Genomic DNA, 14332 nt, shown 5'->3' with positions numbered 1-14332 from the left:
CTTCTCACTGCTGTATCTCATCAGTCGATAGCCATGTACTACCATATCTTACACTGCCTCGATATCCTGCCCACACTTGAAATGATGCATTTGACTGAAGTTGTATACCTCGAAACTGCGGGGAAATCCGCGCGTCACCGCCCGGCGGAACCTCCAGAAAAAAATGGCGGGGCACGGCATTTCTCTTCTCCTCGAGACCAGTTGACCCCGACTAGATTACACAATGCCCTTGTCCAAGCTGCAGGGAGTCAAGCTCCCGGCCTCGGCCGATTTCCATGGTATGTCCGGGACTGTAAACATAAAACGTTTGGAGGCATTGTGGACTCACACCCGTCAGTTCACCTGCGCGACGGGCCGATGATGGAGCTGGTGACGCCCACCATCCGCCAGGGTGGAGTGAACACCGTCTTTGTTATGGTAAGTGAGAATTGATTTGCAGATGGTATTGATGCGGTTCAATTGGCCTAACGATATGCGATTGTACAGCCTAACCTTGTCCCGCCCATCACGACCGTCGACCGCGCCCTGGACTACAAGAAGCAACTGCAAGCCCTCGAGCCTAACGTCAACTATCTTATGTCATTGTACCTGCACGAGGATATCACTCCGGAGACTATCGTTGATGCCAAGAAGCGGGGGATCACCGGTGTCAAGAGCTATCCAGCTGGTGTGACCACCAACTCCAGCTCCGGTGTCGTTGACTACACCTCCTTCTACCCCGTTTTCGCCGAGATGGAGCGCCAGGACATGATCCTGAACCTGCATGGCGAGGCCCCCTCCAAGGGCGACGTGACGGTGCTTTCTGCCGAGGAACGCTTTCTTCCCAAGCTGTTCGAGTTGCACGAGAAGTTCCCTAAGCTCCGGATTATCCTGGAGCACTGCACCACTGCTGCCGCCGTCGAGGCCGTCAAGAAGTGCGGTCCCACTGTCGCCGGTACCATTACTGCCCACCACCTGTCCATTATAATCGACTCGTGGGCGGGTGACCCATTCTGCTTCTGCAAGCCTGTCGCAAAGACCCCCGCCGATCGGGACGCCCTTATCCGCGCAGCTGCCTCGGGCAACAGCAAGTTCTTCTTCGGCTCCGATAGCGCCCCGCACCCTGCTGCATCCAAGCGCGGCGGTGAAAAGATTGCCGCGGGTGTCTTCACTCAGCCGTACACCACCCAGGTCGTGCTTGACTCCTTTGAGCAGGCTGTCGCAAACGGCGTCCTCAATGATGAGGATATCACGCCGGAGATTGTTGAGGGATTCATGAGCAAGTTTGGACGCAACTTCTATGGCATCGGTGAGGAGACCAAGGAATTCATCACCCTTGAGAAGCAGGGGGAGAAGATCCAGGAGATCCTGAAGTCGGATAAGATCGACGTTGTCCCCTTCCGCAAGACCCAGGACACCTGGACCGTGTCTTGGTCGTAAAATATACCCCAAGGTAGCCTTAATGCAGCAAAACAAAGATTAAAAAAAGTTCAAGCCCTTCGAGGACCGTTTTCACTTGTAGCGCCGAATCTTAGGCTGACTTGTCCTGAGTCAGCATGCTCGCAACATTCTCCAGAGCATGCGCCTCGGAAATGTCGATCCGACGACCCGCAACAACTGGGTTGCCATCGTCACCCATGGTCAATTGTCCGGCTCGCTCGAGGTGTAGTCTGATCCGGCTCTCGATGTATTCCTTCCGCTCATCGCGCTTGGTCTTGGCCTCCATTTGTTCCGCCGAGCCCGGCAGAGCAGCTAGCTTGGGACGAATTTGCGTCAGCGTCGCTTGTAAGGCCGGGAGTTGCGACAAAATAAAGGCCGTGTTGGTCGTCAATGGAGCGTGTTTGGATTTCGATCCCGCGTCGACGCCTACGCGGAGCTGGCGTGCTGCCGGGTTAGAGGTCAAGAAAGAAAGATCCAGGGTGTCGGTCGCTTTAGGTGGTTCGGCGTCGTCGGGTTTGGAGGACTCGACGGTTGAAAGAATGGATTTGAGCTGTGAAATGACCGCATCGTTGCGCGCCCGCTCGTCCTGCAAAGAACGGTTGAGCTTTCTGGTTTCGAGAAGCTTCTTGCGCTGCGCCTGGATCGTTTCGGGTGTGGGCGTATTTGGAGAAGAGTCAAATGAGAGGCCCTAGAAAAGCAAACACGTTAGCATACCTTGGTCTCAAAATTTGGCGGTCCAATAGTACTTCTTACCTCGTAATGCTTGAGCTTAACCCACGAAAGCAGATCCTCAGGCACGGTGAGGATGTTTCTCAGGACATAAATTTCGAACTTGTCAAATGCCTTGTCGACATTTGCTTCAAGGAGAGTCTCTAGCTGGTGCAGACCATTCTCAATCTCCAGCTTCGCTTCCGGGTATATGATGTTGCCATCCTCGTCGGCCTCGTGAATGACAGCCCCATTGGTGTCGTGAGCAAACCCTAGACGTTCTGGAGGTGTAGCAAGCAGCCCCGACTCGAGACTGGAGATCGCTTGGTAGATCAGGTTGTTGATCGAGTTGATAATGTCATCTATGAGAGACTGGGGGAGCTGGTCAGCCGGCCGATTTTCTTTCAAGGGTGGATTCTCCGACTCGTGCAGCTGCACCTGCAATCTCAATGCCGAGGGGACACTCACCAAGGGGGTGTAGCTGAAGTGCTCAGTGAGCAAGGAGGTTGTCGCATCGTTCATCGCGAAAATCGGAGATTAGAGAGTCGCTGGAAGGATGGGCGCGTTGCGGAGAGAAGAGACGCGCGGGGGCACAACAGACCGCCTTGGTGCCCTTAACATTCCGCACGGCCAAGCAAACATCGCCCACCACCAACCGTCGAGCGCGATTGGAAAACACGAGGTCGTCTGGGCTGGGGTCTGTAACTCGCTGCAGACGCGATTTTTTATTTCCGATCTGTCACACCCGAGCTGTAAGCCCGACCAAAACATCCATGCTATGGTGAAGTGGGTCGGCATCAGATGGAAGGATACGATTGGGGAAACGACGTATGTAATGATATTCGTGCATCTGGGCAGTGTCAGTCTCGAAATCTCTGTCAAATGTTGAGGTTCAGTCTGGTTCAAATCGAAAGGTAGCTTTGTGAGATGCAGGTCCCAATAATGTGTCTCAAGACGAAGATTGCCCCTCTCCCTGCTGAACACCTCCGTGTATCCCCCGACGTATGAACCTATGGCAACCCAAGGCGAAAGCCGAGGATTAGTTTTCCTGAAATGAATTCTGTCGTCTGGCTCGAAGCCTTCCTAGCATCACACTTAAGCGTGGAGTGAAAGCGTCATGGCAATTCCACCCCGTCATCCCCTTCGAGTCCTGGAGGTTGTTTCTCATCGAAGCGTACTGTTATCAAAAGCGCGAGAATCACCACATTCTCCCACTAGCGATTGATCTCCTGAATCAAAATAAATTTTCTACCGAGCCCTTTCTGCTATCCACTTCTCGCCGTACAGAATTGGCAAACACGGTCATTTCTCGTGTTCTACATCGCCTACACGAACTACGACATCCAACTGGCCCACCTCCCCGAACACCAATCAGCTGCCAGTGGTCGTTGTGTACTTCAGCAAGAAAGTGAAGGCATATGGGGCAAATCCATCCATCGCGCAACGAGTCAATCCCGATGTCGGCAGGATATATAATGCCGATGGATTTGATGTTCTGCCACCGTTCGTTATAGATCACACGGAGAAACACCCTACATACTGAAGAGGGGAACGCTCGATGGCAGCACGCGCTGAGACGTGCGGGTCGATTCAGCAGAAAAACCACCAAAAAACACACGCGTAGCAATCAGGAAATAGCGAGAACCCCAAATGTAGGGTTCAGGTCGGGGAGGTGTAAGAAGGTGTATTCTAGAACTAGCTATCCGGCCACTGTATACTGCCGGTTATGTCACATAGTCTGGATGGCACCCATGTAGTAGGGAGAGGGGGTCTCCCCACTACAATATATATTCCCGCGAGATGTTTCCATGCTGCATAAAACATTGGTACCCAGGAGTGGGTCGGGATGATGTGAGGTGTGCCCCTGAGAGACTGAAATGTATGTTCGTGGATAAGTGAAATCTGGGTACTGTGTTGTGCTGTACTTTGTTGTAGCGTCCATGTGTCTGCTCCATGATGGTATCTCAATGTGTCAAACAAAAGCCGACTCCGCGAATTCATCCCAAACGCCATATTGCTCTTGAAATTCCCGAAAACAGGTCCCAGCATCTCGTGATCAAAAATCCATCGTAAGCTGCGGTGCCATTTTCTCAAGGTCTTCCACCTGCAGAGACTCATATGTGAGCTTCTGCCGCCGCGATCAATAATGACATCAATAAGACATACCTCTAAGAAGCCATCACCCCTCCCACTCTGGTTATCCGTTTCCGCCCGCTCGAACGCAGCACGTGCAATCGCTTCCCGGACATAAACATCCACATACTTTGCGACAATCGCATTCGCATCCTTTGCAATCTTGGTCTTCTCATTCTGGAAATGTTCGTGTAGTAGTCGCGTTAGCAACTTGGGCGGAATCTTCGGGTCACTCGATGCCACGTCCTCGGATGGGTTGTGCTCTATGATCTCCGCGAGAATAAAGTCTGGTTCCTGGGAAATAGAGCGCTCGCGACTGTGATCCGATTCCTCCGAATCTGAGCCTTCCGAATCACTAGCAGAGTCGGGAGGTGATCCGACGCGGAGGCGCTTGTTGTTCGCGGTAGATTTGGACGTGGAAGCAGCCTTGGATGACGCTGCGGCAGAGGATTTGGCCGTGGCCTTGGTGGACTTGCTTTTTGGTTGCGCGGCAGAAGATGGCCCCGCGCTGGGCGCACGGCTGGGTGGCTTGAAGGGGAGCCGGCGTTTCTTTTGTGCAGGGGGTTCACCGGCCATTCTGAGGGTTTGGCTGGCGTGGTGTTAATTAATCGCAGACTGAGCTGGCCGTGGGGTGTGAGGTCGGTGTGGATTCGATCTGTCACACCGCGACGCGAATCGCGGAGACACGCTGTCAGGTGACTGTGATCTAACACCCGCATTGCTTTCCACGTTATTGTTATTTTCATTTCTTGGCTTCAAAAATTCTCCTTGAGATAAGCAAATATACTCCTTTTTTTCTGTCTCTATTTGGCTTCATGGCTAAAATAAAACTGCTCAAGCAAGGAGATTCTCAACACTAGCCCTTGGCTTCGAGACCTCGCCCGATCAAACCATCACAAATCCGGACAAAGCACCTTTCAAAGGTTCGGACGCTGTATCTAGAGAGTAGAAACCATGTCACCCAATTGAGAGTAAGTTACAATTTGTGCATATTTGTGAAAGAGATGGATTATTAATTCAATTATTCAGGTAAGGTAATCGTGTGACCATTCTTCGTGTAGATAAGGTAGAACATGCAAACAACGAATTAAGTGAAAAGCACTCTTCTCAGCCTATGCTGGCAATTCCACGGAGACATCAAGATCAAAATGATAATTTAGCTGGAGTACCAGTCGATAGTGTCACCCAGAGTGGAGTCCAGGTTCTTCTTGTTCTGGGTAGCATCGGCGGAGCACGAGGGGCGATGTCGATGAACTGAAAGCAATAGTGTCGACTCCGCCCTCCAGAGTGCAGATAACTGCAGCAACGAGTTGGGTGAAGTGAGTCAGGCTCAGCAGGCCGTGCTTGCCAATGACAGTCTTCAGAAGCTCCTGGTGGACCATGATGAACTAGTATTGAGGTTAGTAATGGTATTAAGATGGCATTCTGGAATGGATAACATACACCGCTCAAGGAGTTGCAGATGGCCCGCAGATCAGTCTCGTTGTAGGAGGTATCCGCGCGGACGATCTAACAGAGGATGTTAGCACAATCGTTTTGGGAAGTGGATTCTTTTCTCCTATCTCTGAAAGGCACGAGCACCTTCAACGAACCTTGACGAAGCCGCTGTGCTTCTTGCTGCCCAGGGTCTCGGAAGAGCCCGACGGCCACGGACCTCACTGGGGTCCCCCCATCTTTCCGTGGTCCATTCTTTCAGATACTCCGGTCACCGTTACAATCATACTTCGTCCACCTGCCAATGCCCAGATTTCCAAATGGGTGCGGAATTATTGAAGTCGCTAATGTGCTGTGATGTGTTGGGATTGCCGTACCGGACAAGGATGTCTGGAGAGTAGAGTCCTTCCAGTCCAAACACAGACGTCGGCAACCGATCGGGTCGCCCTCTGCGAATCGTGGATGCGTGTAGTTCAGAGTCTGTGCTGATCGAGAGTTCCTTGGAGCTGGCCAGATGGTTCACGATGCTTCCTCCGGCCAAGCCACTGCAGTGGCCAGGTTGCCAATCAGGGTTCGAGCGGAGATTAACTTCACGAGGCTCCTCGGCGTCTGTTGTCTGACTAGTCCACGCGCAGATTGGACTGGAAGCGTGCTTGACGATGGTTGGAGTGGAATACAACACCCACCATCCTGCAGGGTCCACCGGGGTCGTGGTCGAGGTCGCATTTTTGATGTGATAGCAATGCCTTTAGTATTAGGCTTAGGCACTCGAGGCCCCGCGAGTGGAGGGGACTATCCACCCCGTGCTGGCTAGCCCGGTAGATCGCGTTCCTCCGTGCAAAGTGCCTTGATTTTGCAAATCCCCTCCCCCCAACACCAAATAGATCTCCCGCCGTAATATCTCGATGGATGAGATGCTTCTTGCCTGGCGTTGCCTGCGCTAGTCTACCCCAGAGTTTCTCTCAACCCGCCACCGTCAGGGAGATAGCCTCCCCAACTATCGTTGTATATCGGCTCCACTCATTACAGTCACAAAAGTATCGGCGGTGGGGTTCATCGGAGAATATGAGTATGTTAAGCGAGACCGAAAGCGAACGTCAGTTGCGACCCAGCGATTATTGCTTTTCGCTGCAACAGCAATGGCCATTCTGACGTCCTGCCACGAGAGCCCGCAACGTCTGAATTTTTAGGTGCTCCAGCAATCGCTGTCAAAGCAATAGTGCATGGGGACTCTGAAATTTCTCCATCAAAAGGCGCAGCTGAATTGCCTCTCGGAGTTGCCTTGCTACCGACCTTGAGGGATTAAGTCGAAAGGCAATACGGCCAAGACCAGTTTGGCAGTGGTGAAGAAAGAAATCGCCCGTAGATTTTTCCGATACATCGTGGCAATATCGAGCTTGTCTCGAGCTGCCGATTTCACGTGTGTGTCTGCGAGTTTGTAATGATTCTGATAATCGAGTAAATAACGTCTATTCACTCACCCCGTACGTACCGGAGAACCCTCAAATGATCCAGTGCTTATCTACCGTGTCTGTTCGTCGACAGCTCGTTCACTGTGGGAATCGATCGCCCGGACCGGCTCAGAGAATCTTCACCTCCACTCGAGTGTCGAGAGTTACTTGAGAATTCGAGCCTGTCATTTCAGTCGATGCGTCTCGAGAAAATTCCATTGTTCCATACGATGGCTCTTGGAGTCTCTTTCTCGCATTACAAAGACATTGGCAGTCGAATACATGATGCCAAGATGCATACAAGAGCTGTACATAGCAAGACATCTCGAGTGGAGCCGTATTCTCCCAAAACAACGTTGGGTCCTCAACAAGCATCGAGCAAAGATCGCCAGGGCATTGAGCTTTGGCGTCACTCTCGGAACTTGAGAATGAACTCGACGATTGGATCTGGGGTTTGTCCATCAATGGATCTATCGAATATCTGGGAGAATAATTGACCACAATGTGAAGCGGTGAGGTTGACTTTGTAGATTCTCTCGCCATGGGCGGCGCCTCTTGGTATCTCAGTTGACTTGGCTGATGCGGACAGCGCGCTAGCTTGCCTATCTGGGTCAAGTCCCTCCTTCACTACCCGAGTGCTCCATTATGTACTGTGTTCCGGGTGAAATTTATTGTCGTGGGCATGGATGATGCTGCCAAGCTTGTTCGACGTCATACGCCCTCTGCTTATCGGATGTAAAGGCAGAAAGCTAGCCGAGAATTGTGAATATCGAAGCTGCGGTTTACCCCTGGCCAAGTTTGCCACTAGCAGTATGGAAGCTGAAGATCAGATCGCTGGGGCTGGAAATGATTTGAATTTGATAATTTGCCGGGTTACACCGGAATCTGATAGTTTCCGTCGATTTCGATTTGTTCTCGGTTGCGTTTGCGCGGCAACTCTACTCTCCCTCTGGGTAAACGACGGTCATGCTTAATCCCACTTCCTCAATAACCTCCCTCGTCTGTTCCCAGGGCACGGCAAAGAGACCCGAATTGAACCGACACGAGTAAAGCTGGCCAGGCATAGACTGTTCGTCATCGCTATTTTCATTATGATCTCTCAGCGACACAAGCTGCATGTCCAGATCCTGTAGCGCGGCGAATGTGTGGTTGAGAATCGCCTCGGGGGAGTCAACCTCCTTCCCGAAGCCACTAGAATTGAAGAGACAGACGATCCAATGTTTTTTTCGACCATTCTCAAAGTCCTCCGGCTGGGGAGGAATCACAAGAGCTGTGCCGAGCGGTAGACGGACGGAGATGGTGTCCTCGTCCTCACTGTGCAGGTCCACAATGTCGTGGTGAACATTTTCTTTTTGATACTCATTGCAGGACTCTTTGTAGCATTCGTACGCGGCTGGATACTATATTTTCATTGATGTGAGTAGGTCCCCTGAGGAAAGAGTTGTGGTGAGAGATCCTCTGGTCCTTGGCGGGGGAGAGCGAGGGCATCACGCAAAAAAGAAGCACCCACCTTCTGCTTGAAGACCTTGGCGATTCCTGCACCCCAGACTCCCTGGGGATTGCACGCATCTAGAAGGGTCTCGGGTGAGTTTGGTATCCAACCACGCAGGGAGGACCTGTACTTACGGATCAAGCACGATCCTTGGGGCGCACCGAACAGATCGCCCGGCACCTCTTTCACCTGGCTCTCGTCCCCGATAACATCCTCGGGTGTTTTACTCATGATGTGTGTGCTGCTGGTCGTAGAAAAGTGAAGGGTGGGGTTCTGCAGCCTCGACCTGCGCCGACTCGGAGGGGCGATGAAAACGCGAGCTTCGCGGCGGGCTCGCTGGTGGGGCGCGGGGCGCGTATCGCAATGAACTCCCAGTGAACAAAAGAAAACACGACAAGCACAGTGAAAGTGATTTCATTCCCTGAAGAATACAGCAACCTAACTAATCACACAGTATTCCTCATCAACTCATCAACAGCGCACAACCACAACCACAAGCCCCCGAATGTCCTGACGGAATTTCCTTTGGGTATTCACAGCGACGAGTAGCACATGTCTACTCGCCGCGCTTGGCCCGTTCCTCATCCTCCCACTTCACCCGCTCCTGGTTCTTCGGCTTGGCCTCCACCTGGTTTTCCTCCTGGTTTTCCTCCTCTTGGTCCTTCTGTTCATAGGCTTGGATGTTGTCGGCGTTCTTGCCCTTGGCGGTGTCTTGATCCTCGTTCTTGTCAACGGGGGATCTGTCGAAAAGTCGACGGCGGCCGAAGAAGTTCTGCACAGACTTCTTCATTCCCAGGCGAGGGCGTTGCTCGACACGCTGCTCAACAGTGGCAATGTCTTCGTTGATGAATCCCTTGAGGCCACGGCCCGTAGGGGGTGATTGGATTGAGCTGGTGGGAGGAGACAGAGGTCCGCTGGTATCGCCGCTGCTTGACTTCAGGCGACGACGCGAAATTTGCTTTCCAAATGATCGAAAGAGACCGAGACTTTCTTCCTGATGTGCGCGCTCAATTCGTAGAATTTCCCCGCTGGCGGTTGCGCCACCTGCAGCAAAGTTGTCCTCCGGGACTGCGAGAAGGAGAATCACGCCCTGCTCAGGACCAATGTCAAGAAGCTCTTGCATCTCGTCTGCGAGCAGAGAGGTGTAGCGCATGTTCGTGAGGGGTGCCATCAGAGAAGGCAGAGTGTAAACCTTCAACAAATATCCCGGCAGCGAAGTGTTGCTAAACGACAGGGCAGCACATTGCTGAATGGTCAAGTAGACCGAGGCTCGCGGACGTTGGAAGATCAGGGCCAGATGGTCGCAGAAATCTTCCGTCAGAAGATCCAGAATTTTGATCTAGGTTGCGTTGGCAGGCATGAGTACCGTGACATGGTGTTATGATCCGAGAACTGGTGTTGACTCTTACCTCGCGGTTGGTTGTCAGTTCCACGATCACGGCCGATTCCTGAATCACCCGCTCCCGGGGGGAATTGTGCGAGCCACGACTGGAGAACGCCTCCTCGTAGTAGCCGGCCAGGCCCTCCTTCTTCTTCGTGGTCGCAGATGTCTCCTCGGCGCTCTTTTGCTTGACGTGAGTGGCTATGGTCTTGGGGGAGAACCGAGAACCCGGGATGGCATTCTCATCGGTGGTGATCTCGTCCTCGCGGAAGAGCGGATGGATACCAAGACCGGCGAGCTTCTCTGGTTCGAGGTCGCTGCGATCAGGATTGCGTTGGAAACGGCGGTCGAAGACCGATCGGCGGGTCCCAGGCTGGCCTGGGGCCGGGGCAGAAGCAGGAGGGAGGTTTGTATCGAGTCGCGGTAGAGTTGGCTTCTTTTCCTTGGATGAATCCATGATGAACACGCCGAAATCGATGAGAAAGTGGATGAAAGACGAAGACAGGGAAGGAAGGGGGAGTTGAGATCGTAGAGACACTTGAACGTCAACACAAGCTGTGTGGTGCATTCTACAATCTAATGAGGCAGGTACGACCCCGTCACGGCGGATGCTTCCACGGGAAAGGCGCGACCCCCGTGACGTAGTAGAGGACTATGGACAGCGCAATTGCATGGTTCTTGGGGGATTTTGGGATAATCTTGAACATTTTGAACTCGAAGTCACTGCAGAAATGCCAGTTCGCGAAAGGCCGAGTTCCCGCTGCTAAAGATGGCGTCGATGCGCCTTCGCCGGTCCCACACAATCTCCCCGTCAACATGGCGGATATACAGCACGCGGTGTTGCGGAATAAATTCCTCGTCTGTGGATTCTTTCTTCCACTTGTCCAAGGTAATTTCTAGCCGTCCCTCGAATCGGTCAACAAATCCGATAATGTAGTCATTGTGGTTGAATTTGGAATCCCAAGTAATTCGGTTGATCAGGTCTGCCAGAGTTAGCGTTTGCTGCGCGAATATGTAATTTGCCAAACACGGTCTATCTACCCCCTGCAGGTCGCAGTCGATTCTCGCCAGCTCGGGAATTCCGTTCTGGAGGGGATCGACTTCTGCGTACTTTCACGACATCTGGGACTTTTCGAAGAGTTGCATCCGTATGAGCCTGCGAATTAGGTTGGTCCGTCTTCTCAACTGGGGTTTCCAGGGTTGACGAGGGTGAAATGGGGCTAGTCGACGCCATCGCAATTTGAGATCGCTCGGGTTTATAGGGTATGAATGAATAGTGTGTGCTGTGTTGCCATTTCTGAGCAGGATGGCATTTTTATACCACAATGTATCTGTCACCTACTGTTTCCGTACTATGTAGTACATACAACCCAGTCGCCAAGAATGCGGCTCGCTGTGGCGGCCCGCAACTAACCCAAGTCGGCTGGATGACTCGCAACTTGATGACTCAAAAGGGGCGCAGCTCGAGATGAGTCAGTCAGATCTGGCCCCCAAAAGACGCAAATATAAAAAAAATGGCGCATTGGAACGTAGATAAATCACTCGGAGTCCTCATGCGAGATCTCGAGGAAGAAAAAGATTCTCAAAAATATATCTCCGATAGGGGGAATCGAACCCCCGGCTGCCGTGTGAGAGACGGCGATGTTAGCCACTACACCATATCGGATCATTGCTGAAAATAACACCAGGATTTGGCAATAAGAGCTATTGTAGCAGCATGTATCCTATGCACGCGCCAGCGCGTGTGTGTATCACTACGCGCCCTCCCCTCTCCATCCAACAGCCCCCAAGTCGCTTTGCATTCTCTTCTCTGATATTTGCAGATGAGCCATTTTCGCTATTGATCCGGGTCACCGAGCTCCGACGCACCCTGTCCAGGCCGTTTCGCTCCCGACCGGGTATCATTTTACCTCAGCTCCCTTTTGGGTGCCCAATGTACCCCGATAACAGCCTAGATTTGCGCCCGATTTCACATAGTTACCTAAACTCCAGTTGTCGCCGAGGGGATAGCCACTCCCACACGTGTCTCCGTCACTTGCTGGTAACCTTTTGCTTGGCTTCATCACTCGCGCAGTCTCAAAATTCTGGCCACAAGGCGTGGTAGCGAGTGATGATAGAAACTATTAGCATGGAAAACCCACACAGCAGTTTATGTCGATATTGCTCCGACCAGAAGTTCCGATCGGCAGACTTCTGGGATCCGCCAGCCGGTTGGAACGGCGTCTCTGGGAGATTCGACAGCAGACGATTTGGTGACATCAAGAGCTCAATTTCTTGCCCCATGTGCTATTTGATTCGTGCTGCACTTCTTTCAAGAGGTAGTCCTTATATTCCTGATGATGAAGCGACCATATGGTACTCGCGAGTACTCTATGGTAGTTATTTATCGCATGATCCACAAACTTGTACTCAAGCACACGCGAGCTGTGCCGCAGGTTCACTATGCATCTCAATCAAAAAGACATATCGTCTCCGTGTTTCGACAGCATTTCAGTATCAGTTTTCCCCAGAACTTCGAGATGAGCGGTTTTTCCAAACAAGAGCATGGCATGGCCTGGACAAATCAGTGTATGAGGGTGAAATAATCTCAGTCACTTTTATTTACCCCTTTTCAATACTCTGTGTGTGTAGTGTGTGTTCCACAACATGGCACATTCCTTCTTCCCACCACCCCTATTTGGGCCCCATGACCCTGAGATTGTTGCTGATGCACAAGCTACAGCTAGTGCAGCGTTAGAACTTGATCGTATTCTCTACGATTTTCCACCTGTAAGTGATACGTTGATCATATGTTAAGTATGTGCTACTTCATGTTCAATAAAAGCGGGACAGGTCAAATTCCCAGACTTCCGTGTACCAGGATTGCCATGATGAATATCAATCATCTGATGGAGATTCTTGTCAAGATAGCGAGGAAAATACCACTTCTTTAGGTCCTACTTCTACGATAAGCCTCGATCAAGTAGATGTGTCTCGAGATGGGACGATAGTTAGTGGTAGTAGTAGGGATGCTGTTATCGCCTACGAAGTCCAAGACCACCTTATGCTTCCTGAGTATCCTGATACAGATGAGAACGGTGTTCTACATATTATCCACGCCTCGAAAAATCCGTTGCAAAATGTTGAAAGCAGTTCTCGTGAAATTAACGAGATATTCACGCAGCTCATGTCATCCGTATGTTCTACATATGCTTAACATATACCTAATATACGGCAATGAAGTTAACATTCTTAGGTTCAATTTTCAACCAAACATCTCAAATCTGCGAAGCAAATCTACACAAAACTTCTCCAAAAAGACCCCAAAGACAAAGAGTCAAGATCATGGCACCGATCTTATCAATGTACGGGGATTCAACATTGCCATCAAGTCCATCCCAGCCTTATCACCCCATCGCCAAGGTATAATCGGGTTAAGCCAAGTCTTTTCCTTGAGCTTCAGTCCCAGGCTGCGAAACCTGTGTATAGCTCTATTAGGCAAGAGATCGAGCAGCGAACCAGGGAGTAAGTTTCTCACTATATTCAAAATATACCTTGCTTATATTAAGATAGACTCTACTTCGGTTTTCTCCACACATGAGATCTCGATGGGCCATGCCGCTACGTAACTGGTGATCGGACATGTAGAGGACAAAAACCACGAGTGTGGATTCGGAATGGAGTTAGTATATATACTCGTTATATACTAAACATATGCTAACCAAGATTAGACCACCTTCATCGGTTGCCCTAATCACTCACCTGAACAAACTTGGCATTATGCTCAGGCTGTGTCGAATAGTTCTGCAAGGGTTGACATTGGGTTCTTGAAACTTCTATGTGAGAAGGACGGAATGCGAGCAATAGGTTACAATACCAGAGATTGCCATTTCGTCCTCCATCGTGCAGCGAAGCGTCAGCATTGCGGTATGTTAAATTTATCGTTAACATATGTTAACTAAGCATATGCAAGACATACATTTATCAGACGCTAACCATACGGCAGACTCCGTTCATGCTGATGGTATAGGTAGAATCACTAAAACCGAGTGCCCTGTCAGGATTGATCTTTATATCCCTTGCTCATGGGATCGCTTTCCATTTTACATCGTTGTTTCCCGAGGGTCTCATTCGCATTTCCCACCGCTACCCACAAAGCTACCATATCAGATTGGACAGGAAATCGCAGCGGCAATTCATGCACAAGATATCCTAGGGTTAACCGCACGTACGTATTTCTTTGCAAAGCAAAGCCTATTATTATTAAGTTATTAACTCTAATTTAGGTAAATTGATGGTTTCACCTACATTTGCGAAAATCCTGCATCAACATGG

General features: G+C 51.0%; 7 protein-coding genes across 7 annotated transcripts; 1 reads left to right on the top strand and 6 right to left on the bottom strand.

The window, feature by feature from the left end:
* Positions 1-223: 223 nt before the first annotated feature.
* N7532_007017 (dihydroorotase) lies at positions 224-1419 on the top strand (the record flags this gene model as incomplete). Its single annotated transcript, XM_056619510.1, has 3 exons — positions 224-278; positions 338-417; positions 487-1419. 3 exons carry the CDS (start codon positions 224-226, stop codon positions 1417-1419), a joined length of 1068 nt encoding a protein of 355 aa, XP_056475669.1.
* A 91-nt stretch (positions 1420-1510) lies between these two features.
* N7532_007016 (MIND complex subunit MTW1) lies at positions 1511-2649 on the bottom strand (the record flags this gene model as incomplete). Its single annotated transcript, XM_056619509.1, has 2 exons — positions 1511-2107; positions 2173-2649. 2 exons carry the CDS (start codon positions 2647-2649, stop codon positions 1511-1513), a joined length of 1074 nt encoding a protein of 357 aa, XP_056475668.1.
* Positions 2650-4183: 1534 nt separating this feature from the next.
* On the bottom strand, positions 4184-4836 carry N7532_007015 (CENP-X/MHF2 family protein; the record flags this gene model as incomplete). Its single annotated transcript, XM_056619508.1, has 2 exons — positions 4184-4231; positions 4294-4836. The coding sequence occupies 2 exons, from the start codon at positions 4834-4836 to the stop codon at positions 4184-4186; spliced, it is 591 nt and encodes a 196-aa protein (XP_056475667.1).
* Positions 4837-5441: 605 nt separating this feature from the next.
* On the bottom strand, positions 5442-5642 carry N7532_007014 (uncharacterized protein; the record flags this gene model as incomplete). The annotated part of the gene is made up of 1 exon (XM_056619507.1): positions 5442-5642. The coding sequence occupies one exon, from the start codon at positions 5640-5642 to the stop codon at positions 5442-5444; it is 201 nt and encodes a 66-aa protein (XP_056475666.1).
* A 2441-nt stretch (positions 5643-8083) lies between these two features.
* On the bottom strand, positions 8084-8868 carry N7532_007013 (ADP-ribose 1''-phosphate phosphatase; the record flags this gene model as incomplete). The annotated part of the gene is made up of 3 exons (XM_056619506.1): positions 8084-8545; positions 8656-8714; positions 8772-8868. 3 exons carry the CDS (start codon positions 8866-8868, stop codon positions 8084-8086), a joined length of 618 nt encoding a protein of 205 aa, XP_056475665.1.
* Positions 8869-9193: 325 nt separating this feature from the next.
* On the bottom strand, positions 9194-10475 carry N7532_007012 (MIF domain protein; the record flags this gene model as incomplete). The annotated part of the gene is made up of 2 exons (XM_056619505.1): positions 9194-9976; positions 10047-10475. The coding sequence occupies 2 exons, from the start codon at positions 10473-10475 to the stop codon at positions 9194-9196; spliced, it is 1212 nt and encodes a 403-aa protein (XP_056475664.1).
* A 263-nt stretch (positions 10476-10738) lies between these two features.
* Positions 10739-11252, bottom strand: N7532_007011 (DUF504 domain-containing protein; the record flags this gene model as incomplete). The annotated part of the gene is made up of 2 exons (XM_056619504.1): positions 10739-11001; positions 11060-11252. The coding sequence occupies 2 exons, from the start codon at positions 11250-11252 to the stop codon at positions 10739-10741; spliced, it is 456 nt and encodes a 151-aa protein (XP_056475663.1).
* Positions 11253-14332: the final 3080 nt, after the last annotated feature.

This window comes from Penicillium argentinense (genome assembly GCF_028826775.1).
Source record: "Penicillium argentinense strain IBT 30761 chromosome Unknown utg000005l_segment0_segment0, whole genome shotgun sequence".
NCBI classification, from domain to species: Eukaryota; Fungi; Ascomycota; class Eurotiomycetes; order Eurotiales; family Aspergillaceae; genus Penicillium; species Penicillium argentinense.
Note: the sequence above shows the minus strand (reverse complement) of the source record. Positions and strands in the feature narration are given on the sequence as shown.